The 26,271-nt window shown below is 34.2% G+C and overlaps 1 protein-coding gene across 1 annotated transcript in view; it reads right to left on the bottom strand.

Moving 5' to 3' along the window:
* The window catches only part of KCNT2 (potassium sodium-activated channel subfamily T member 2), a 379,130-nt gene that overhangs the window by 155,522 nt on the left and 197,337 nt on the right, over positions 1-26,271 (bottom strand). The window contains exons 12-13 of the mRNA XM_061185285.1: positions 24,952-25,015; positions 4,683-4,791 (exon numbers count right to left, since the gene is read on the bottom strand). Of these exons, the coding sequence (XP_061041268.1) occupies positions 4,683-4,791; positions 24,952-25,015 (173 nt within the window). The remainder of the gene's footprint in view (positions 1-4,682; positions 4,792-24,951; positions 25,016-26,271) is intronic.

Below are 26,271 nucleotides of genomic sequence, written 5' to 3'. Positions count from 1 at the left end.
AAACAATGGAAGAATGAAAGACTCATGGGTTTTGGGTTTGAGTTCTAAGTATTAATAGATGCTGCTGGGAAGAATGGGGGTGAAACAGATTTTAGGTCAGGGAAAATCAGTAACTATCTCTAGATATCTTAATTTTGAGACAGCTATTAGAAACCTAACAGGAGACACTGACTATTCAGTTAGAGGAACAAGACAGGAGTTCATAGTGGATATTTGAGGGAGAGACTCAATTTTGGAAATCAAATAAATGGATGAGCTCCCCTAAGGAAAAGGCATTCTAGGAAAAAAAGAAAATTCTTTTGAATTTTCTTTGTAGAAAATCTTATGATATGTGGATAATGGCAATTTTATTTCTCTTTTTCCAATACTTATTCCTTTTATTTATTTTTGTAGTCTTACCGCATGCGTTAGGATTTCCAGGACAATACTGAGTAAAAGTGGTTTTAGTAGGCATCCTTGTTTGTACATAATCTTAAAGACAGACTCTCAATATGTGACCATTAAATATTTGTTTTCCTCTAGGTTATTTTGTAGATAACTTGCCTTAGGTTAAGGAGTTCCTTACTTGTAGCTTCCTAGCATTTTATATTTTTCTTTTTTCAAAATTTTGAAGGGATGTTGAATTCTCTCTCAAATGCTTTTTTGTATCCATTGAAGTAATAATAATATTTTCTCCTTTAAAATGATGATCTACTTCTAGAATAATTCCAACTTGGTGATGATACATTATTTTTTAAATACATTACTTTGCTAATATATTTTCTATAATTTTTCAACTATGTTATTAATCAATTAAATTGGTCTCTAATTATCATTTCCCATACTATGCTTAATGAGTTTTGTATCAAGGCCATAATCCCATACAATGAGTTAGGGAGACATCTTTCTTTTTCTGTTCTCTGGAAAATAGGTGCAAGCTGAAAATTATGTGCTCTTTGAATGTCTATAATAAGCTCTTTGTAAAGCTTCATGGGAAACCCTCAGTTACTTTTCCGGAGACAAAGATAATACAGACTTATTAGGAGGATGAGACATAGGTATTCAAGATTCATGACAATCATCAATTTGATAGGTACTAATTACTAGTGGCTGATGTTCTTTTGAGTATTTTTTTTAATCATAACAACCCTATGGGATAGTTTCTCTTATTACCCTCACTGTACATATCGAAGAACTCAAGCTTGAGAGATCGAGAAGCCTGAGATCATGCAGTCATTACATAGTAGAACGAAGATTTGACTGGGGTCAGCCTCATTCCATAATTTGCAATATATATCTATTCACTTTGACAAATTTATTATAAAAAGGGGCAAACTGCTGAAAATAAATACTGTTTTTCTATGAACCAATTTGAGTTTATTTTCTTCTTGAAAATTGTGGTGATTAAAAGAATCAAATTATCTGTGAAGGATATTTTTATTTTATTTGAATCATTACAATTTGTACTTGGGCTCTTATTCAGAAATCTTTTATTGTAACTATTATTCTGCTGAGGATTTTGTTCTTTCTAACTCTAGGCTCACTATGTTAACTTTCTCTCCTGTTGACATGAGTAAGAGCATATCTTTTCTATTGCTGAAATCATGTCCAGATGGACTTTTCTTCTGTGAATCTGATCAAAGTGTAGAAGATAATAGTATTTATAATTAATACTATAATAATTCATATAATAATTCATTCAAATAATAGTGTAACAATTCCATAATTTACTTTAATGAATGCCTACAGTCTTTTTGTTCAGGAGAAAATGATCCATAAATTATATAAATGGTATATCTGCATAAAGTAATAGTTACTAGGTTGCTACATTGTTTTTGCTTTCTAATATTTTCCATACATATCAGTTGAATTTTGAAGTTCCTCCCTTTCATATTTTAAAAATGTGGATTTCCTTTAAAAAAATACATCAATGATAGTCATGCTAGGAGTTCCACAATTTAGGGGAATTGAAGAAAGTAATTAAATAAATGGAAATAAAAATATATTTTATATCTTGTGATAATTGGAATCATGCTATTTAATACTCATGAGACTACAAGGACAAAAATATAATGAATATTACCAAGTAAATATGATTTAAGATTAAAGCAATTATTATTTTATTATAAACAGTATTCATTATCTATTGCTGTATAACAAATGACTCCAAAACTTAGTGACTTAAAATAATCATTTCATTTCTCAACATTCTGTGGGTCAGCATGGTTTTTTGGGTTGGTTGATGGGTGAGTTGGGAGCTAGGGAGGTGGGGTGCCTGGGATGGATGAGCCTCACTTTCCATGTGATTTTTCATCCTTGGAAAGACTAAATCGGGATTCTTCACAAGCAGTCTCTGGGCAGTGTTCCCGTGAAAGGCAAGCAAAGGCTGGATGGCCTTTTAAGGCTTAGTTTCTAAAGTCACACAATGCAGCTTTTGTCACAGTGCATTGGTCAAAGCCAAGTGACAGGACAACCCATACTCAAAGGGTGGAGAAATAGATTCCACCTCCTCATGGAAGAAGCCGCAACGTGGAATCACAACAGGACACAGACACAGGGAGCATGGCTCATTGGAAGCCATTATTTTAACAACCTACCACACCAACTAAATGACAGCTTGATACACTGCCTTTTGAAAGGTTAAGTCTATAATCTTTTTAACCTCATGCTGAGATATAAAGCATATTATATTGGTTTGAGAGTCTCATACATCACCCCAAACTGTTTCTTATGGCATTTTAATGAAACCAGGGTGCTTTCATCTTTTCATATTATAAAAAGAGTTCCTCTGAGATGTTTTAATCTCAGCCATAAAAGAATACAGACATTATTAAAATGAATTTCAGCAGATGCCATAAATGAGAAATGATGAGATAAACTATTGGGATAGAATTTTAAAACTGTTCATTTTGATGGATTTATCGAAATAACAGCAAAATAAGAATGTGAAAGAGAATCAATTCAAATCGTCTTTGTAATTTTTTGTTTGTAAAAATAGACAATTTCAGTGAGTTTGGTCTGTTGTGAGCACATCAATGTCTTGCTAAAGGGAGAAAAACTAAAATCTGCTCTGAATTTTAGTTATAGCACATTCAAAAGTAAAAATTGTTTTCCCAAACTACATATTGTTTTAAAATCCACATTCAATATTCATTTATTGAAGACCTAATATGTTTCAGATATTATTTATTTAATCCTTACTGCTAATTCTAAACAATGGAATAGAGACATTATATTATTATGGTCATTTAACAAGAGAAAAATATAGGGGCAAAAATACTAATATGCTGAGCTAAATCTTAAATGTTGGCACTCAAAGTTAAATATATTTTTTAAGAACTTCAGTGCTGTGCCATTACTACCTTCCTAAAAGTTTTATCATAGCAAGTCATTATGAGGTATGAAAATTTTGCAAAAATATTCCTTTCCCTAAATAATAATAAAAATAAGGCAGCTTAATTACAAAGGTTTTTTAAGATAAATAATTGGCATTTCTTGAATGTTAATAACAAATGTAACTGGCCAAGAATGGAATACTTTACATGTATTTTTCCATTTAATTTCAAAAGATTGTCTACAAAGGAGGTACTGTTACTTTTAATTTTCGGTTTAGGAAACAGGCTTAAAGAAACCCTGGCACCATCTAAACCCTTTAAATTCTCAGAAACCATTTAAATTCTCAGAATCTTTGGTTAGTACTTTAAAAAAAAATCTTCAAAACAGATTGTAAAATGCTGCCAGAGTTGAGAGTCATTGCTTTAAGTTGTTTCCTATACTTTTTTAGAAAAAAGTGATGTCATTAGCAGCAAGGTTAAAAGATAAGAGTCAGAGAAAATTGAATAGCAATAATTTCATGATTCTCATCATTATTTTAAAATTTCTTAGTGTTTATAATGATTCTTTTAAATATCATATACTAATAGGTAAGCATTTTAAGGTATGTGAATACATCTTCTGAAGGACATACATTTTGCAAATGCATACTTAATATGATTTACATTTTAACGACTTTTGAAGGTTTAGACCATTAAGGTGAAATTTTATAAAAATGGTTCTTATATTTGAAAAAAAAAGTATATAAATTACTGCCTGGATCAAAATTAATTCCTACAGAAGCACCCAAGAAAAAAATAAAGTACCATTTTACTGTTCAATTTTCTAACAGTTTAAAGTATAATGTCTTGTGGATAATTATTTTAAAAGCACCGCCTGAATGAAAAATTCACATGTATCTTGTTCTTGAATTGTTTTGAAAATCTACCCCCGAATTAAGTCTATTTAAAATACTTGAATATATTATATTATTCTATTCCATGGTAAGTTTATATGTATATAAAATGATCTATAGCAAAGTATTGTCTATCTATATGTAAACATAAGTATAAATTAATACGTATAACATTTGAAACCTGTGTCTATATTATGTACTCAACTAACTGCGGCTAATCTATTCAAGCTTACTAACGTATCCAGCAAGTTCGGTTACTAAAATCACCAAATTATATAAAAAGTAAAAATTCACCACAAAGATTCACATTTTAAAGTGAATAAATCCTCATAACAAGTAGATGATAAAAAGGAAATTCTTCTGTTCTACAGAAACATGAATGTAATAAGTTACCACTAGCTTCAGAGACATAACTCTTACAATCAAAATGGGAATTTGAGGCAATTCAAAGGATCTCATTCGAGGCCAAACTTACCAGCAAATTTGATATGGAATTTATTTTCAGGCTTTAAGATCTGGACATACAAAGGGCAATTTGGAGCAAAATCTTTTACAGCCCATGCTCTCAAAATTGTTTGGTGGTCCTGAAATGATAAAAATCAAAATATCATGAGATAAATTGAAAATTTTATAATATATGAAGTAAAAATCATCAGTAAATGTGTGAAATGGTCATATCTACAGTTTAAAATTAAGCATATGAAATCATTCATTGTGAGGTCTTACTATTAAAGATAGTTATTATTTCTATAAAAGAGATCAACAATACCTAATTCAATCAGTAGTAATTATCAACACTTAGGAAATTAGCAGAGATTAAGAGGGAAGTCTCTTGACAAGCTTAAAAATAATTTTCCCAGAAAATACTTGAGGGGCAGAAGCCTTCAGAAATGCAACACAACTGTTAGTTTGTAATAACAGCTTCCATGGCAAAAAAATATGGACATAAAATAATTTTAACATAGTTAGAAAGATTGGTAAAAGGGGAATGACTGCAGTGACTATTTGTGAGGAGAACACATTAGTTTACTTTTTATATGACAGTAAAGATAAAAGGATTTTGACTGTGTGTGTGTGTGTGTGTGTTGGAAGACCAATAACTTTCAGATATTAAAAAAAAAACAGAAAAAAGATCTTTTAAAAAAGATGCTAAGACTGAGAAAGGCAGTGAAAATCATGCTTACCATGAAATTTTACACATAGTGCCACCCCATAAATTATTACTTAATTAACTGAATAAATCAAAGCAAATTACAGCTGTCCCTCAGTTTCCAGGACTCTCCGTGGATAATGAAATATGAGGATGCTCAAGTCCCTCATATAAAATGGCATAGTACTGGGGGCTTCCCTGATGGCACAGTGGTGAAGAATCCGCCTGCCAATGCAGGGGACACAGGTTCAATCCCTGGTCTGGGAAGATCCCACAGGCTGCAGAGCAACTAAGCCTGTGAGCCACAACTACTGAGTCCACGTGCCACAACTACTGAAGCCCGTGTGCCTAGAGCCCGTGCTCTGCAACAAGAGAAGGCACCACAATGAGAAGCCCGCGCACCGCAATGAAGAGTAGTCCCCGCTCGCCACAACTAGAGACAGCCCGCAGGCAGCAACAGACCCATCGCAGCCAAAAATAAATAAATACAATAAATAAATTTATTTAAAAAATAAAATGGCATAGTATTTGCATATAACCTATGTACCTCCTCCCATATACTTTGAATCATCTCTAGATTACTTATAATATTTAATACAATGTAAACATGATGTTAATAGTTGCTGGCAGGCAGTAAATTCAAGTTTTACTTTTTGAAAATTTCTGGCATTTTTTTTCAAATATTTTTGATCCACAGGTGGTTGAATATGAGGATGCAAAACCCTCAGATACAAAGGGACAACTGTATTGGAGAAATTTGCTACTCAGCTACATTTATTTTATTTATTTACTTTTTTATCGAAGTATAGTTGATATACAACGTTATATAAGTTACAGGTGTGCAATATAGTGATTCACAATTTTTAAAGGTTATACTCCATCTATAGTTATTATAAAACATTGGCAATATTCCCTGTGTGGTACAGCTTATCTTATACATAATAGTTTGTACCTCTTAATCCCCTACCCCAGTATTGCCCTCCCTCTCCCCCTCTCCCCACTGGTAACCACTAGGTTTGTTCTCAATAAATGGTAGTCTGTTTCTTTTTTGTTATATTCACTAGTTTGTTGTATTATTTAGATTCCACATATAATGATATCATACAGCATTTGTCTTTGTCTGACTTATTTCGCTGAGCATAATACCCTCCAAGTCCATCCATGTTGTTGCAAATGGCAAATTTTCATTCTTTTTTATGGCTGAGTAATATTCCATTGTATATATGTACCACATCTTCTTTACCCATTCATCTGTTGATGGACACTTAGGTTGCTTCTATATCTTTGCAATTGTAAATAATGCTCCTATGAGCAGTGGGGTGCATGTATCATTTTGAATTAGTGTTTTAGTTTTTTTTCAGATATATAACCAGGAGTGGAACTGCTGGGTCATACGGTAGTTCTATTTTTAGTTTTTTGAGAAACTTCCATACTGTTTTCCACAGTGGCTGCACCAATTTACTTTCCCACCAAGAGTGTACGAGCGTTCCCTCTTTTCCACACCCTCACCAACATTTATTATTTTTGTTCTTTTTGATAATAGTTATTCTGACAGGTGTGGGTGATATCTCATTGTGGTTTTGATTTGCATTTCCCTGATGATTAGTGATACTGAGCATCTTTTCATGTTCCTGATGGCTATCTGTGTGTCCTCTAGCCACAGAAATCAGAGAAGAAAACAAAATAAAAGAACTCCAAACTGGAAAGGAAGAAGTAAAACTGTCACTGTTCGCAGATAACATGATACTATACATAGAAAATCCTAAAGATGCCACCAGAAAACTACTAGCATTCATCGATGAATTTGGTAAAACTGCAGGATATAAAATTAATATACAGAAATCTGTTGCTTTTCTATACACTAACAACAAAATTTCAGGGAGAGAAATTAAGGAAATAATCCCATTTACCATCGCATCAAAAGGAATAAAATATCTAGGAATAAGGAGATAAAAGACCTGTACTCTGAAAACTGTAAGACATTGATGAAAGAAACTGAAGACCACACAAACGGATGGAAAGATATATTGTGTTCTTGGACTGGAAGAATAATATTGTTAAAATGACCATACTCCCCAAAGTAATCTACAGATTCACTGCAATCCCTATCAAAATACCAATGGCATTTTTAACACATCTAGAATAAATAACCTTAATATTTGTATGGAAACACAAATGATCCCAAATGTCCAAAACTGTCTTGAGAAAGAAGAACAGAACTGGAGGAATCACACTCCCTGACTTCAGACAATACTACAAAGCTAATCAAAACAGTATGGTACTGGCACAAAAACAGACACATAGATCAATGGAACAGAATAGAGAGCCCAGAAATAAACTCACATATGTATGGTCAATTAATCTACAACAAGGAGACAAGAATATACAGTGGATAAAAGACAGTCTCTTCAATAAGTGGTGCTGGGAAAACTGGACAGTTACATGTAAAAGAATGAAATTAAAACATTCTCTACCACCATACACAAAAATAAGCTCAAAATGGATTAAAGACCTAACTGTCAGACCAGAAACCATAACACTGCTAGAGGAAAACATAGGCAGAGTACTCTTTGACATAAATTGTAGCAATATTTTTTTGGATCCATCTCCTAAAGCAAAGGAAATAAAAGCAAAAATAAACAAATGGGACCTAGTTAAACTTAAAAGCTTTTGCACAGCAAAGGAAACCATCAGCAAAGCGAAAAGACAATATACAGAATGGGAGAAAATATTTGCAAATGATATGACCAAAAAGGGTTAATATCCAAAATATATAAACAGTTCACACAACTCAACATCAAAAACCAAACAACCTGAATAAAAAATGGACAGAAGACCTGAATAGATATTTTTCCAAAGAGGACATGCAGATAACTAATACATTTTAACCAAGAAAGCAAAAATATGTTCTAGTGTAGCACTGTCCATGCAATAGCCACTAGCCAAATGTGACTGTTTAAACTTAAATTTAATAAAATTAATTAAAATTAAAAATTCAATTCTTTATCACACTAGCTACATGTCAGGAGTTCAAAGCAACATGCAGCAAATTCAAAGCTATATTGGATAGTGGAGATATAGAATATAGAGCATTTTCATCATCACAGAAAGTTTTATCTGACAATACTATTAGGGAAAAGGAGGATTAAAAATACAGGTAGATCTGAGGGACTACAGTGCAGAAAGAAGAAACTGTTGTCGATGGTTTGTAACTTTAAGTTGCGTGAAAGTTAATGAAGAGTAAACCAGAATTTTTTACGTGAACAGTGTGTGTCTTCCAAAACATAACAACGAGCCTAATATGGTGTGATAGTTAATTTTATGTGTCAACTTGACCAGGTCACAGGGTGCCCAGGTATTTGGTTAAACATTGCTCTGGCTGACTGGGAAATACCAGAATATGGAGAGGCAGAGAAGAGAAACCACAGACTGTGTGTAAAAATTTACACAACATTGGCTGACCCCTGAACCGTACATGCATGGGGCCAAATAAAAGCAACCTGAACTAAGATTTGAATCACTGTCAACTGCAAGGGTGATAGAGTTTTCCTTTTGAGTTGGATCAAATTAACTGCTTTCTAAAACAAGAACATCAATACTCTTGGAGGAATACAAGAGAATCCAAGGCTTCGCCACAAAGCAGAAAAATGTGACCTATTTTCATAGGAAACAAACAAATAAAACAATACCCAATAGCTGCTAGCCTCTAGATGATCTAGATGTTAAAATTTTCAGACAAGGATTAAAGCAGCTCCTATAACTAAAATCAGTGAGGTAAAGGAAAATAATGCTTGTAATAAACAGAGAAAAAAAATCAGTAGAGTAATAGAAAATACTTTAAAAATTAAATAGAAAACTAAAATATCTGAAAAATATTCACTGGATGGACTTTGGGATAGAATGGAAATGACAGAGGAAAGAGTCAGTGAACTTGATCACAGATCAATAGAATTTATCCAATTTGAAAAACAAAGAAAATAGGAATGGAAAAAGGAACAGAGTTCAGGGAGTTTTGGAACAAATGTGAAAACATCTTAAGTAATGTAATTGGACTCCCAGGAAAGAAACAAAGGATAAATTAAAGCAGAAAATTATTTGAAGAAATAATGGTCAGAAACCTCCCAGTTTTATGAAAGACACAAATTTACAAGTTTAAGGAGTTCAGCAAATCCCAAATTATGTACACAAAATGATAACCACACCTAAGCACATTGTAGTCAAACTGTTGAAAACCAAACATAAAGATACTATCTCGAAAGCAGCCAAAGAAAAACAGTCATAAGACCAAGGACTCTCATCAAAATCATGGAAACCAGAAGACAATGAAACAATAGCCTAAAGTTCAGAATGATGAGGAAACAAAACAAAAAAACTGTGAAACCAGCATTTTATATAGAGAGAAAAATCCTTCAAAGACGTGAAATAAAGGACTTTTCCAATAATAAAATCTAACAAAATGTGCTGCCATCAAAATCATACTACAAGAAAAGTGTGAGAAACTCCTTCAAGCTAAAGGGAAATGATACCAGAGGGAAAGTTAGAACTTCAGAAACCAAAGAAGAGTATTAGAAATGGTTACCATTAGAATGACTAGAAAAGACTATTTTCCTCTTAATTTCTTAAAAATATATGTCTGTCTAAAGCAAAATTTATAGAATTGTCTGTGGGGTTTCAAATTTATAAAGATAACTGACATCTGACAATTACAACATGAAGGACAGCAGAAGAGGAATAAAGGCAAAGTATCTCATTTTAAGAAGTGGTATAATATTAACATGAATTAGACTATAAAAAGTTAGTAAAGTGTATTATAGTCCCTAGAACAGTCACTAAAAAATATTCAAAAGGTATTTCTAAAAAGCCAACAAGTATATTAAACTCAAATTCCAAAAAAATTCAAATAATTTTTAAAAAGTAGAAAAGAGGAAACAGAGGAACAAAAATCAGTGGGAAAAAATAGAAAACAATTTAGACGTACAGCCAACCACAAGAATGATGATATTAAACGTTAATGGACTAAACATACTAAAACATAAAGAATATCAAAAGGACAAAAGAAGTAAGACCCAACTATGAGCTACTAAGAAGAGATGCATTTTAAATATAAAGTTACTGATAGGATAAATGAAGTAGATAGTAACAAGAAAACAACACAATTTAAAAATGCGCAAAAGATCTGAACAGACATCTCACCAAAAGCATGCACAGATGACACACAAGCATATGGAAAGAGGCTCGACATATTATGTTGTTAGGAATTGCAAGTTAAAACAACAATGAAATACCACAACACACCTACTAGAATGAATAAAGTCTAAAACAGTGACAACACCAAATACTGGCGAGGATGTGGAGTAGTAGAAGTCTCATTCATTGCTGGTGGGAATGCAAGATGGCACAGGCACTTTGGAAGACAGTCTGTAGTTCGCAGTAGCACTATTTACAAAAGCCAAGACGTGGAAGCAACCTGAATGTCCACTGACAGATGAATGGATAAAGACGATATGGCATTTTTTTGTTTTGTTTTGTTTTTTTTTTTAACATGTTTATTGGAGTATAATTGCTTTACAATGGTGTGTTAGTTTCTGCTTTATAACAAAGTGAATCAGTTATACATATACATATGTTCCCATATCTCTTCCCTCTTTTTTTTTTTTTAAACATCTTTATTGAAGTATAATTGCTTTACAATGGTGTGCTAGCTTCTGCTTTACAACAAAGTGAATCAGTTACACATATACATATGTTGCCATATCTCTTCCCTCTTGCATCTCCCTCCCTCCCACCCTCCCTATCCCACCCCTCTAGGTGGTCACAAAGCACCGAGCTGATCTCCCTGTGCTATGCGGCTGCTTCCCACTATGGCATTTTTTATATATAACCACAAGTCTGTTCTCTATGTCATCAAGTCTGTATATATATATATATATATATATATATATATATATATATATATATATATATACACACACACACACAGAGGGAATTTGGGGTTAGCAGATGCAAACTACTATATATAGAATGGATAAACAATAAAGCCATATATAGCACAGGGAACTATATTCCATATCCTGTGATAAACCATAATGGAAAAGAATATAAAAAGAATGTATATATATGTATAACTGAATCACTTTGCTGTACAGCAGAAATTAACACAACATTGTGAATCAATAAATACCTCAATAAAAAAAGATGTGGTATATATATACACAATACAATATTACTCAGCCATAAAAAAGGACGAAATAATGCCATTTGAAGCAACATGGATGGACCTAGATATTATCAGACTAAGTGAAGTAACTCAGACAGAGAAAGACAAATATCATATGACATCACTTACATGTGGAATCTAAAAGTATAATACAAATGAACTTATTTACAAAACAGAAATAGACTCACAGACATAGGAAACAAACTTATGGTTGCCAAAGGGTATAGCAGGGGGAGGGGAGAGATAAATTAGGAGTTTGGGATTAACATATACACACTATTATATATAAACTAGATACACAGCAAGGACCTACTGCATGGCACAGAGAACTATATTCATTATCTTGTAATAACCTACAATGAAAAAGAATCTGAAAAAGTATATATGTATATGTGTATATACATATATGTGCATATATATGTATGTATGTATAACTGAATCACTTTGCTGTACGCCTGAAACATTGGCTTTCATTACTCTCAGTATCAAGTCCAAACTTCTTAACAAGGCTTGCAAGACCGTTTACTCAACTGTCCCCAAACTACTTCCCCAGCCTTTGGATTCTTTATTCCAGTGACAAGGCATTCTCCCCTCCTGAGACTCCAGGATTTCCCACGTGGAACAATCTACCTGGAACCATTTGTCATTCACTCTAGGAAGTCCTTTCTTCGGACTGAAGTCCACGGTACTTGTTCCCACTGTATTCTGTCTCTGCCTGATCATACCATTAACCCCACATATTTTTTTTCAAGTTTATCCCCACTAAACCATGAGCGCCATGAAGTCAAGGGCCATGTCTGTAGCACAACCCTAGCACCAACCTAGCTTTCATTTGCATTTCACAGATGAATAAGAAAAACAATATTTATTTCACAGGGATATTGTGAGCATTCAGTGAAATAATATAAAGACCAGCAACACATAGAAAGCATTTAGCAAATATTTCCGTTCAGCAGATAGATGGGATGAAGTACCTATCGTAAAGGCCCAGGAGCCTTCTTTATTTTATTCACGCATAGTGCCCTACCAAGATATAAGCAACATCTATGATCCTGTGAGCGTTGCATTAAGTGAGAAAAAAGGAAAAAAGATCAGTACACTACGGCATAAATTTCACATAAGGAACAGAAAATAAATATCTTCCTACTACAGGTAATAAAATTGGCACAGAAGCACGATTTTTAATTCATTCTTCTAAAAGTAGAGGATGATATTCATTTTTTTTAACTTTCCTTGCTGACAAATTAGTCCTCAAAAAAGATACTCTATTTAATTGTAACCAAAAAGTAAAAGTGCCAACTGTACCAACTTTGGAATAAGCAACCTATGATAATAAAGGAAGGTAGTAGCATAGGGTATGTTTAGGGCATCCTAGTGTCCATTGCTACTGTGAAAACAGAACATTTCACCTATATTCAGTTCACCTAAAAATCAAATTGACTAAAATATCTTCATAAAATTCAACTTTAATAATTTGAAGCATGTAAAAATTATTGTTGGCATGTTAAGGACCTAAAATAAATCACTGTATCTACTGCAGGTATTTTTTTTAACTGAACTCCAAATGACCATGAAGGAATTGAGACATTTCAAGTGAAATTTTATACATGGATTGTTTCCCTCTCCTCCATAAGAATTTGTAATTTTCCGTACAGTCTCAAACAGAGTCTGTGACCCAGAAAATGGTAAGATATTGGTTTGGTCAAAGGTCAAAGGTCACTTTCAACCCAATTTTCAATTTATAAAATACATCTATAGCCCTTAGAAATGATAGACTTACTTTTTTACATTTTGAGTATATTTTGCTAATTTATCTATTGGATACTTTTGTAAGATGACACTAATTTATAAATTAAAACTGAATTATGAAACTTAATATTTGAAAATAAATATTTATAGGCAACTGAACAAAGACAAAACATTTATACAAGAGAGAGTAAAAAGTCTTGCCACAAACTGGATAACAAATCTTTCCTAGAAACACTCAAATGTGTTGTTTTATAAAAAATTCTTGTTAAATATAATCCTTGCCCAGAGAACAATTTACACACAGAAAAGCTTGTAAAGACTTTGCATTAGATTAGATTCAAAAGCACCTGAGTACATAGATCTGTTTTATTCACATTTAGGTTGTCATAAATTATAAGGTTAGATTACATATATAGATGTCTATAATGTAAGGGATGAAATGCAATTCTGATACAAAGTATCTATAACATATATCATCTATAATTAGTTGGTCTAACTTTATGACTGAATTAAAAAACTACAAGATTTCATTGTAGTTAATTGTAATCGATATCTTTGGAGAAGCAGGCTTCAAATTTGATATATACTTATTATAAATACAAGAGTAATTCAGAATGTTCTTAAATAAAATACTTGAAAACAAAACATATAACCAAAACCCTTAAGATACAAAAACATTAAAATACATTGCTGCCTTTTAGACTAAGAAACTATTAGAAAGCAAATGATCAGGCCATCTAGTTTTAGTCAAACACCTATAGGCTCAGCAGTAACTCGGTCTTCAAAAATAATCTGCACCAGAGGCAAGAATAATTAAAGAAGCTTTAGTCTTGCATTCTGGACCTTGGTATCAAAACTCACAGAGCTGTTAGCATAATTTTATCTTCCTGCCATGTTTAAACAGAACAGTTTTTACATTATGTCTGGGACCTGTTAAAGAGAAAAACCCCAGGCCCAAAATGGCATCACTTGTGCTAAAGTCCATGATACCAACCTTAGATTTAATACCTAACCTGCATTTTTGACCTTTACCAGAAGAGTAATCTTAATCAATCAGTTTGGAAATTTCTGGTCAGCACCAGTGAGGTAAGATGTCACGTGGGCCCTTCTCCAACCCCACCAGAGGAAGAAGAGGTAATCTGCAAGGTAAACCCCTTGCTGATCTCCTGGCCCCAAATATCCCTTTCTTTCTTTTGTAATGACTTCCTGGATCCATCCTCCTTTCTATAAAATCCTTCCATTTTCTACCACTCCTCAGAGTTCCCTTCTAGTTGCTAGATGGGATGCTGCCTGATTCATGGATCCCTTATTAAAGCCAATTAGATCTTCAAATGTACTGGGTTGTATTTTGTTTTTTGACAGACTGAAAAATTATCTTGGATTCCAGTTTTAAGATTACTTGTACTCCCTTGCTCCTGACAATGACTTCTCAGGGATTGTAATCCTACCTTTGATTTCTGAGAGTATACTAATTCTCACAGATATGTACTGGCAAAAACCTGACTGCCTGTCTGAATTTCTAGATATAATGTATTCTTAGAATGTCATTGGAAATTTTGGGACTGAGAAGCAAGTCAACTATAGTCAGTTCACATGTTTACTTTCTCTTTCCTTATACAGAATCTATTTTGGACTGTGCTTCTCAGAGCTGAAATCGTATACTGTTTTCTAGTGCTTGTTGGTCTGAGTTCCAGCCACTTATTCAAAGCCCTACATAGTGCCTTTGGCTTATTTAAATCCTCTCCCAGGTTCTGGAGGAATCCACCCTGAACACCAAATCCAACTCCAGACTGTAATCCTCTTGAGTCGCCTTCATTTATTTATTCTTTTTAACAAAGTTATGACCATAGTGCTCAAAACTTCATAAAAATCATTGACAAATGTCAAATGAATAATAATGAAAGCGATTCATAAAAAGGCTAGGCTACCATGAAACTGTGTAACTGAAGTCCAGTGATGATCTGTCAAGAATTTACCAAAAGGTATTTCTGGACAGATTAAAACACAAATAATACTAGTGACCCCAGGGAGTCCTAGCAAGTTTAAAAGCCACAGTTTAAAATTCTGTGATTTTATGAATTGGTAAGAAAGATCTTTTTGAGAACAGGTTAACCATTAGATTGAATAAAAAGCAAAATAAAATTGCAAAACCTCTCTAAAGAATTTAAGGTACATTTAACTAGGGAATAAAATAATAGAATGATTACGTATTACAGTGTTTTAATGCCCCAAATGGATCTGCTTAAAACAAAACAAACTTAAAAAAAAAAAGGTTTAAATTGTGAAGGGTAGCAGAATATGCTAACCAAAATATGCCTCTTTAGCATAAGGATTATTTTGAGCTGATTATTTTTGAGAAAAAGCAGACACAGGAGGAGTTCTTAAATCAGAGTAGAATTTATCCTTTTGTAAGGGCAATTTATATTCAAAAGGGAAATCTCCATTTGTAAGGATATCTCTCTCTTTGTACCAAGAAGGATGACTATAAATCACAAGAAACTGTATCAGTAAGGAAGGCACCAGACTTAAATCTGCATGACAACCTTACTGTACCTTTCCTGATAACCTCCCATAACTAGCCTCCCCTCTCCCAACTCCTTTCTTTTGTCTTTAGTTGAAGATAGTATTTGAGGTGGTGGCTTGGACCCTTTGGGGGAGTTTTACTCAGTCTTCCTAGGTATCGCCCAGGTACACGTGAGTTATACATGTTATTAAGCTTCGGTTTGTTTTGCTCTCCTTAAGCAGTCCTCTATTACAGGGGTTCTCAGCCACGGAAAGTATTGAGAGAATGTTAAGGGAAGATTATTTTTCTTCCCCTGCAATTGCAGACATTTTATTTCAGTTCTTTTCTCGCGCTCTCTGAAAGGGTCATCCAGGGAAATTACTGTCTGAGCGCTCAATGATTATTTGCATTCTACTCTAAGATCCCATATATTCCAAAATGCATGTAATAATCAGAAAAAAAAAAAAAACTTTGACATTTAAGAGGAAAGCTAGGGCTTCCCTGGTGGCGCAGTGGTTAAGAATCCGCCTGCCAATGCAGGGGACATGGGTTCAAGCCCTGGTCCCGGAAGATCCCACATGCCGTGGAGCAACTAAGCCCATGCGCCACAACTACTGAGCCTGCGCTCTAGAGCCTGTGAGCCACAACTACTGAGCCCACGTGCCACACTACTGAAGCCCATGCGCCTAGAGCCCGTGCTCCGCAACAAGAGAAGCCACCACAATGAGAAGCCCGCGCACCGCAACGAAGAGTAGCCCCCGCTTGCCGCAATGAGAGAAAGCCCGCACCCAGCAATGAAGACCCAATGCGGCAAAAAAAAAAAATTTAAAAATTAAATTAATTAATTTTAAAAAAAAAAGAGGAAAGCTAACCATATGGTCTAAGATACAACCTTTTTCTGAGAGTTAGAATACCAAGTCTTTGGAGTTGGATGACCAAGATGGCCTTAAAGTTCCCCCAGGCTTGACTTTCTGACAGGTTTCTTCAAAACTATAGGCCCCTGGCCTCCCTTTTCTTAGAGCATTTACTTTAGAAAACTTTCAATTATAAATTCTTTCTCTGTGCCTTCGAGATGTAAATCTTCTCCTGGCCTCTCACCAGATTTACAAGAGAGAAAAGTCTTTCTCAAGGGCCTGGAGGTCATCTCTTTGAAATGTGATCGTTAGAGGTGAAATCTTCCTGATCTCCCCACTCTCTGTGGCCAGAAGACAGCTGAACTTTCATACACAGCAGTCAGCAAATGATGGCCTAATCACACTGACCAAGCTCCCCAACCCAGGACTTTTCCACTAGCTCACCCCAGAGTGTAAAAATCCTCCAGCCTTTTGCTTCAGAGGAGTTGAGTTCAATCTCTCTCCCCGAGGCAACAGCCTTTAGTAGTCTTCCTTGCCTGTTTAACTCTGTCTGGTACAGTTTTTCTTTGACACAGAGTAGGGTATAAATACAAGGTCAGTGAGCTACTAACCCTATATCCCTAGAAGATTAAATAAAATAGCTAACCTGAGCCTTGGTTTGTTAATCTACCAATTGGAGCTAGTAAGAACTTCCTTGCAGGATTGTTGTGAGAAATACATCACATGCATAATATGTATAAATATATATAAGTAGTCTCTAGCCTGTAACTGATATTTAGTGATGGCTAATAAATGAGGCTGTTATTGTGTAGTTCTTTTCTCTTTTTATTCCCAAGAAGTCTAAAAATCAGTAGTGCCAAAAAAGCTAAAAGAGAAAAGCAGACACTATTGGTTTTTTCAGAACCAGATCACTTTAAGTAAAAATTCATATGCCTAGTTCAGCTAAGAAAATCAAATTCTTTCACCATTGCAAAGAAAGGCTATCCAAAAGGTAAATCAGTTATGCTTCCTGCATTATAACGACTCAGAGAAGAGACTTAGCTTTGAACAAATCTTTAAATTGAACACATCTACTGATAGATTGAGTGAACAAGATGTTCAAAAGTAAAGTGTCTGAACCTTGGAAAACATACCACAATATAAGACACCCTCCTTCCGTCCTTTCACTGCCCCTTACTTCCCAGCTCACTGTCTAGGACGGTGATTCCAATGAGTGTCTGACATCATAAGCAAATTCAATCTATTGACACTACCGATTTTCATTCCCTGTTACCTCTATACCCTCATCTTCGTTTTGCTTATCAGCTTACATCAAACGTTTCACCAAAATAACCAAACCCTTGTATAAACAGTCCGTTTGCTTGCCTCCCTCACCCAGGCCTACTCTATAGGCAAAATTACAACCTTGCTGAATCCAACGATCCACCTACCGCAAAGAACAAAGAACGGTTGGCTGGGCGTAAACACAAATAGATGATAAATAGGTCCTTCTTTAAATTCATAGCCCATAACATCATCCCGGAGGTGAGCCTTGCCCAGGAATTCCACATCTGTCCAATCCATCCCTTCTCCCACTATTTTAGAGAACTATTTCATATCTTCTTCTCTCTCCTCAAACCTCTACCATCTGACGATTTCAACTGCTATAAAAAAAAATAATAATAATAAAAACCAACATAGAAACGGTAAGAGAAGGACTTCCAAAGCTCTCTCTATCACATTTGACCATATACTTGTCTCTGGATCTATGTAGCTTGTCTTCCCTGTTTTTAAAATACATGAGCATTCTACCCATTTACTTATCAAAGGAAAATCTTCCAATTTTCCTTTTCCTGCATCATTCATTTTACTCTCTCTGGTAGATCACTTCCTTTAGCATATAAGACTTGCTAAAAATTTTCCCACTTAGGAATATAAAATATGACACAAATGAATCTGTCTGTGAAACAGAAACAGAATCAGGGACGTACAGAATAGATTGGTGGTTGTCAAGGGGAAGGGGGTGGGAGAGGGAAGGATTGGGAGTTTGGGATTAGCAGATGCAAACTATTATGTATAGGATGGATAAACCACAAGGTCCTACTGCAGAGCACAGGGAACTGTATTCAATATCCTGTGATAAACCATAATGGAAAAGAATATGGAAAAGAATCTATATATATGTATAACTGAATCACTTTGCTGTACAGCAGTAATTAACACAACATTGTAATTCAACTATACGTCGATAAAAAATAAATTAAAAAAAAAGAAATGGAAAAAAATTTTCCCACTTGAACAAATGAGCAAATATTACCCATCAGTTGCTGCCCTATTTCTCTGCTCCCACTTATAGAAAGCACTTCTAAAGACTGTAATTGTTGTCTCCACTTCCTCTTTGCTATTCAATTTTTAAACTTCTTTTCTAATACAAGAATTTAAAACTATGAATCCCTCTTTCGGCACTACTTGAGCTGCATCCTACAAATTTTGAAATGTTGCATTTTTCATCACAATTCAATTAAAATATTTCTAATTCTCCTTGTTATTTCATATTTTATCCATGGGTTAAAAATGTATAATTTAATTTTTAAATATGTGGGTATTTTCCTGCTATAGTTTTATAATTGGTTTCTTATTAAATTCTATTATGATCAGAGAACATACTCTGCATGTTTTTTAATTCTTTTATCTTTTCTGTCATTTCTTTTATGGTCCAGCACATGGTCCATCTTTGTGAATGTTCCATATGCACTAGAAAAGAACGTGTATTCTGCAGCTGAGTGTAATGTTCCGTATGTCAATTGATCTAATTGATGAAAATGAGTTCAAGTTTTTAATAACCTGAATGATTTTCTATTTGTTCTATTAATTACTGAGAAATACTGAAATTTCTAACAATAATTGTACCTTTTTATGTTTCCTTTCTGTTCTGTTGTTTCATACTTCATAAATTTTGAGATTTTATTATAAGGTGCATACACACTTAGGAGAGTTATGTCTTCTTCATGAATTAATCGTTTAATAAATATAAAATATTTCTCTTTATCTCTGTTATAAGTTCCTGCCTTTGAAGTCTTCTTTATTTTATATGGCCATTCCAGCTTTTGTATGACTAGTGTACACACAGTATATCTTTTTCCATCCTCTTACTTTTAACCTAATTGTACGTTTTCCTTTTGAGTGAAATTTCTGTGGATAGTACTTCATTTGGTCTTTCTTTTACTTATCCAGTATGAAGATCCCTACCATTCAATAGTGAATTTAGTCCATTCATAATTCACAGAGTTATTGATATGGTTGGGTTTAAGTTTACTATCTTGTTGTTTTCTACTTGTCCCATTTGTTTTTTGTTCTTTTCCTGACTTTTTTCAGATTAAGTAAATATTTTTACTATACCATTTTGTCTTCTGTTTTATCTTTATCATGGTCATTCTGTTTTGTAACATAAATCTCTATCAAACTCTTCATTCAAATAATATGTAAAGCGCAAGAATCTTATTACAGTATATTTCCACCATCCCTTTCCAATCTTTGTCATACTATTGCCATTAATTTCACTTATACATTTCTTACAAATTCCACAACTACTTTTTTTGCCTTAAACAATAAATTATATTTAAAAAATTAAAGTCATTTATATTTACCTACATATTTACCATTTTTGCCCTCTTTATTTCTTCGTATAAATCTAAGTTCTCAGAAGACATCATTTCTTTTTGTTGAAGAACTTTAACTTTTTAAAAAATGTCATCTGTTGGCAATAAATGCTCGTAGGTTTTGTTTATATAAAAATGTTTTTATCATGGCTTCCTTTTTGTGAGATATTTTTACAAGAAATGAAATAGTACATTGACAATTTTTCAAAGCACTCTAAAACAGTTGTCCAATTGTCTTCTGATTAAAATTGTTTATTCCTCTGTATGTAATGCATCTTATAGCCACATAAGTTTACCTTATTGATTTTCAGAAATTTGATTATTACAAGTTCCAGTGCAGTCTTTTAAGTAATCATATTTTAGATTTGTTTTATGAATCTGTGGTTTTATAATTTTTATCATAGTTGCAAAAATTTCAGCCATTATTTCTTTATTTGTTTTCTGCCCAGAAGTGGAAACTTCCTCTCCGTATATTCAACCACATCAGGGAACGTTGATTTCATCTTTTTCCAGAGGCAGACCTCCCTTCTTGCACTCCCTTCTTGCTTTTGTCCCAGAATCTGCTTTGACCATAACCTTGGGAATTCCCATTCCCTCCCCTGAGTTGTATTCTGTCTTCACTCACTCCCTAGTTTTGGTAATACATATCTCCCAGCAGCCTCCTGAGAGGCTGTGCATTCTTGAAACTTTTTAATATCTGTAAATATCTTTCTATCTTCTTACTTGTGGAGCCCTACATCAAGGACACCCTACATCAAGGACACAGGACAAAAATTCTGGAATTAACTGAGGCCCCATAGCAACTGTTGCCATGTGCTTTCCTAATCTAAGCTGGACAGCCCCCCAACTCCATATTAGGTAAAATAATCACCATGTAGTAACCTTGTAGCATCCTGACCAATCACCTAATGCCATCCTGCCAGCAGGAATTTTCTTTGTCTTGAGGCTATAAAAGTTGGCCACTAGCCCACAAAGGAGGTCGGCTCTTCCTGGTCTCAGGAAGTCGGCCCGCTGTATTTGCAGCGCCCCTCACCAACTCTGCTCTTTCTTCTCAATAAACTTTCTTTTCTAAAATACTTCCGGTCTGGAAATTCTTCTTCCAACCCACGCTTGGATCACGACATTACTGAAGTTTTGCCAGGATACAGAATTCCAAGTGGAAAAGTATTTTCCCTCAGAATTTTGAAAGCCTTGACCCACTGTATTCTGGTTTCTGGTATTACTGCTAAGTCTGAAAACATTCTAATTCTCCATCCTTGGTTTTGAGTGTTTTCTTCTACTTTACCTTCTCTTCATTTTCATTCTTTTCTTCCTCTTGGTCCTTCTCGTATCTCAATTTCTCTGGCAAGCATAACTTTTTTAGTCATTAATCTCTAATAAGTGGGCCCTCTCGATTTGACAACTTCAGTCTGAGAAATTTGTTTTAATTTCTGGGGTTTTTTAAAATTTTTATTTTGTTTTATATTTTTGCTAATAATTTCCCCCATTTTCTAGACCTTGTTCCTTAAATTCTTACTATATGGATATTGTTTCTTCCTGACTACTCCTTTAATTTTCTCTTGTTTTGACTCCTCTTTTCCATTATTTGGTTTTATTGTTCATTTTATTACTCTTCATTCTTTCAATGTCCTTCGATTTATCTTCTAAACATTTTATTTTTCATTTGTTACCTATATTTAATTTCCAGAAGCTCTTTTTGGTTCACTGAATGTTCTTGTTTTGATTTGTCTTGTTCTATAGCCTACTATTCTTGTTTTATATATGTATACTCTTCTCATCTTCTCAATTACTAAATTACTAAAAATAGGATATTTATTACATATTTTGAAATTTATTTATTCTTCCAGAATTCTATGGCGGTATTTGTGTTTTCCCTTAATTCCTCTTTTCTGTATGCTTTTTGTATGTCTGTTACTTGGGTCCTTCTTTTTCTTGTTAGGAAATTCCTTAAATGTCTAGTGATCACTGTTGTTTGAACATATGTAGGAGTGAAGTACTCAAAAGCTGTTTGGGACCTGAGTGAATGCAGGAAGCTTAGTTTCACATCCTATGTACACACACACACACACACACACACACACACGCTTGGCCAAGAATGCTTCCAGTCCTGATGTGTGTCTACCAACCAGTCTTGCTGCACCAACAAGCCCAATACCAAGGGAGCCCTGCTGGGTGTTCCTGGAGGGTCCCCACCCCACCATCTGGATCACACAGTAGCCTGAGCTGTCTCCACCATAAGTGGGCAGAGGAAACAGTCTCCTGTGTTTCCTGTCCCCCAACTGCTTCAGTAACTCACACTGACCTTCTCTGAAACTGCACAGAATCAGAGGATTTCGCTTCCAATGCTTCATTCCCAGGGGGCATCAGTGGGTCAGGAGTTTCTGCCACAGGCTAATTTCCCACCCTTTCTTCCTGGGCAGCCAGAAAGTGTTTATTTTGGCCAAATTCGCCAAATAGTAAACCTATTTTCCCAGGATGGGGAAAGGGACCAGCCATGGATGTGTGGAGGGGTTCAGGGAATCTAACTGCTTCTCCTCCAGACTTTTAATCACTGTTCATATATTTAGTACCATGTATAACCCTACTTGCAGAGGCATCTGGTGCCTCTATTTCCTGCGATTTTCGAGGCTCCATTGCAAAAAAGAGCCTGCTTCTGATTTGTTTCCTCTCTCAACTTAAATGTTACCTTCCTTCTGTCTGTTAAGTCAGTTACCACCCATCCATCTGCTTTCTAGCTTCCAAACTTGTATTAAGGTCACCTCATCTACCATCTCCTTTGTCTTGATGAGTGAAGTCTCTTTATGCATATCTTGTAAATTTACTAGAGTGTCAGGAGGAAATGGAATGCATTTGTTTAATAGAAAGCATACGAATTCACCTTGTAAAGGGTAGTCTAAAAGACATTAGGTAATTATTTCCTAATGTTTACTCCCCCTTGTTACATAGATACTGGAAGACTGGAAGTATTTTGAAACTAAGTTGCCACTGGAGAGGCCCAAGATTCACAATTACATAAGTTAAATAATTATAGAAACATAAGGTAGAGTATGTTCAATTCCAGTTCACTTATTCAATAAATATGTTTGGAGCATCTAATGTGTGGAAACAATTAAGAAACCATTGCAATAGTGTATAAGTGGACCGAGGAGAATCTGGTCTGAATTAAGACAGTAACTGTGGAGGAGGAGGGGAGAAAGTAAATTTTAAAATATATATATTTTAAAAAGAAATATTTTACAAATTTTGCAATCATTTGTTTGGTCTATGGCCTTGCGTTAGTTTGCTAGGGCTGCAATAACAAATACCACAAACTGGGTGGCTTAACGAAAATTTATTGTCTCATCTTCCTGGAGGCCAGGGTCCAAAATCAAGGTGTTGGTAAGGTTGGTTCCTCCTGAGGGCTGTGAGGGGAGTGTGTGTCCCAGGTCTCTCTCCTGGCTTAGAGAAGACTGTCTTAATGTGCACGTGGCATTCTCCCTGTTATCTGTCTGTCACCACATTTCCCTTTTTTACAAGGACACAGCTCATATGGGACTAAGACCCACTCTAATAAACTCATTATAAGTTGATTATCTCTATTAAGACCTTATCACCAAGTAAGTTCACATTATGAGGTACTGGAGGCTTGGACTTCAACACACGAGTTTTTGAGGGACACAATTCAACACATAATAGTCCTCTTCAAATGAAGGATGAGTAAGTTGGTTTAAAAATGAGTAAAAATTTTAGTTAAATTAGAGTGAGAACAGCACAAAGCCTGTCACATTCAGGACTTGAAATTCTAAAGTAATGTACCAGAGCACACCTATTAGATGCTCCAGAAAAGTGCAAATCATGTCCCTAAAAGACCCAGACATATTTTGCCTTTTCCCCAATCACTACAGAAGTCACCAAGGTTCTCATCTGTCTGTGTACCACAGGTATGACTAGCGATGAACTTACTGGCTTAGAAACACAGGAGTTAACAGTACATCCTCAACATAGAATAATAAAGCACTTTTTAAAAGTAATAAAATTAAAATGCATTTAAAAAATAGAAGTTATAATTTGGTAAATTATAAGATTTAATTTAATTATGAGTTTATAGAACTTCAGACCTAAAAAATGTATCATGGACATCATATAAGCCAGAGATTTCCAAATTGGGAGGTGCTTCAAAATCACCTGGAGATCTTTTAAAAATACACAGCTTCCCAATCCCCACTCTGCATATCCTGAATAGAACTTTCACAAATGCATATTTTTTTAGAAACTCTCCAACTGATTTTATGCAGACTGACTGATCCATCTGCCTTGTTTTTAAGTTGAGGAAATTGAGATCATTTGAACAAAATCACATAGCATAGGATATATTTAATTAAAAATGATCTAGTTCTGTTTATACATGACTCATTTCATTTTGATCAACAGAAAACCCAGGGATTAGTGATAACTACTTCAAGAATACTTTCGTTGATACAGTCAATGATGCAACTATTCTTATATTTTGGCAAGATAGTTTAGAGATATTTACTTCCGTTCAGTAAAATTTTAAGGTCATCAATATTTAATGTTGGCAGATTAAAAAATAAATAAATTAAAAATTTTCTAAGGCAAAAAGAACAATTTACAAAAAGAGATTTTAGAAACTTACAGAGGATGTCCTATCTACTTCACAACGGCTGCTCAGAATAAAACAGGCCTCAGCATCATCCATCCTAAATGCAGATGGAAAAATAAAATAATCACACACTGACATATCTGTGCATATCTATGCATTATCTGCAAAATAGAATTCCAGTGCATATAAAGTATACGTGTAAACTACGGACATCCTTAGGTTTAAATGAAAGTAGGATTTCTAGGATCGTGACTATATTTGACTGTAAACAAAATAATTGTTGTAGATTGGCGATATAACTCAACAGCTTATAATGACAGAAGTTAAAAAAAGTCAAATTTTATTTTCTCTTTTATAATTATATATTTTTTTCATATATATACTTTGTGTAAATTGAGGGAGTTGTATTAGCCTTTAGTTTAGATGGATTACATTTTGGCTTCAGTATGTCAACAAAACTAAGAGAGAGGAAACAAAGCTGCTTAGTATTTGTAAGCCAAACTCTACTGTACATTTATATTTCCTGGAGATGAATCATCAACTGTTCCAAACCCTTTCCTTTCATGCTAAAGTTCTATATTTCTTAAATGTAGTGATAAACAGTAATTACGCTTCAGTGCTTGATAAGTAATGTTCTAAAAATATAAAACTATGTATTTTCAAAATAAGGAATTATTTATCTTTCTGGTTCATTATGATAAAAGAATTTTTCCCAAAAATATTTTCTATGAAAAATCCATGGAATTAGACCAAACCAAACAGTTCTGGAAAAATGTTAAGTAGTCATGGTTATTAAAACACTATGAGCATTGTATAACATTTTCTAAATGTCATGTTCAACAAAGCAATTCAAAACTCATACAACTAACCTTTGGAACTGGTTTGGAGAATCCTACTCCTTGTTTCTTGCATGGGGAATTGTATTGAAGAATGTATTAGTTAACATTAAATCCCAAATCTTCATGTGACATAGGATAAGAAATGAACATAGAAATGGTACCTTCTTTCTTAATTCAGCTTTTTGAGAATTACCAGCCTGCTACCTCTCACTCATCCACACTTTTCTTTTTTTTTCTTATGGAGGAATGCTTCTTGCAAATGTGACTGATTTTGCTAAGAAACCATTATTAACACTATTAATACTAAATGAGTGTGTTAATCCTAGGTAGTATCGAGCTAAGATACTAATAGCCAATCCTAATGGCTTAGATTAATTTATTAGGTAGTCAAAAGACTTCATTTATCACAGAAATTCATACTGACCATAATATGTGCATGACTCATTCTTACCGTATGAAGAACTCATTATAATAAATTAAGCATATTGATTATCTATGCAGATGAATATAAAGA

Source organism: Eubalaena glacialis, chromosome 3, assembly GCF_028564815.1.
Source record: "Eubalaena glacialis isolate mEubGla1 chromosome 3, mEubGla1.1.hap2.+ XY, whole genome shotgun sequence".
NCBI classification, from domain to species: domain Eukaryota; kingdom Metazoa; phylum Chordata; class Mammalia; order Artiodactyla; family Balaenidae; genus Eubalaena; species Eubalaena glacialis.
This window is presented reverse-complemented; position numbering and strand designations above follow the sequence as displayed.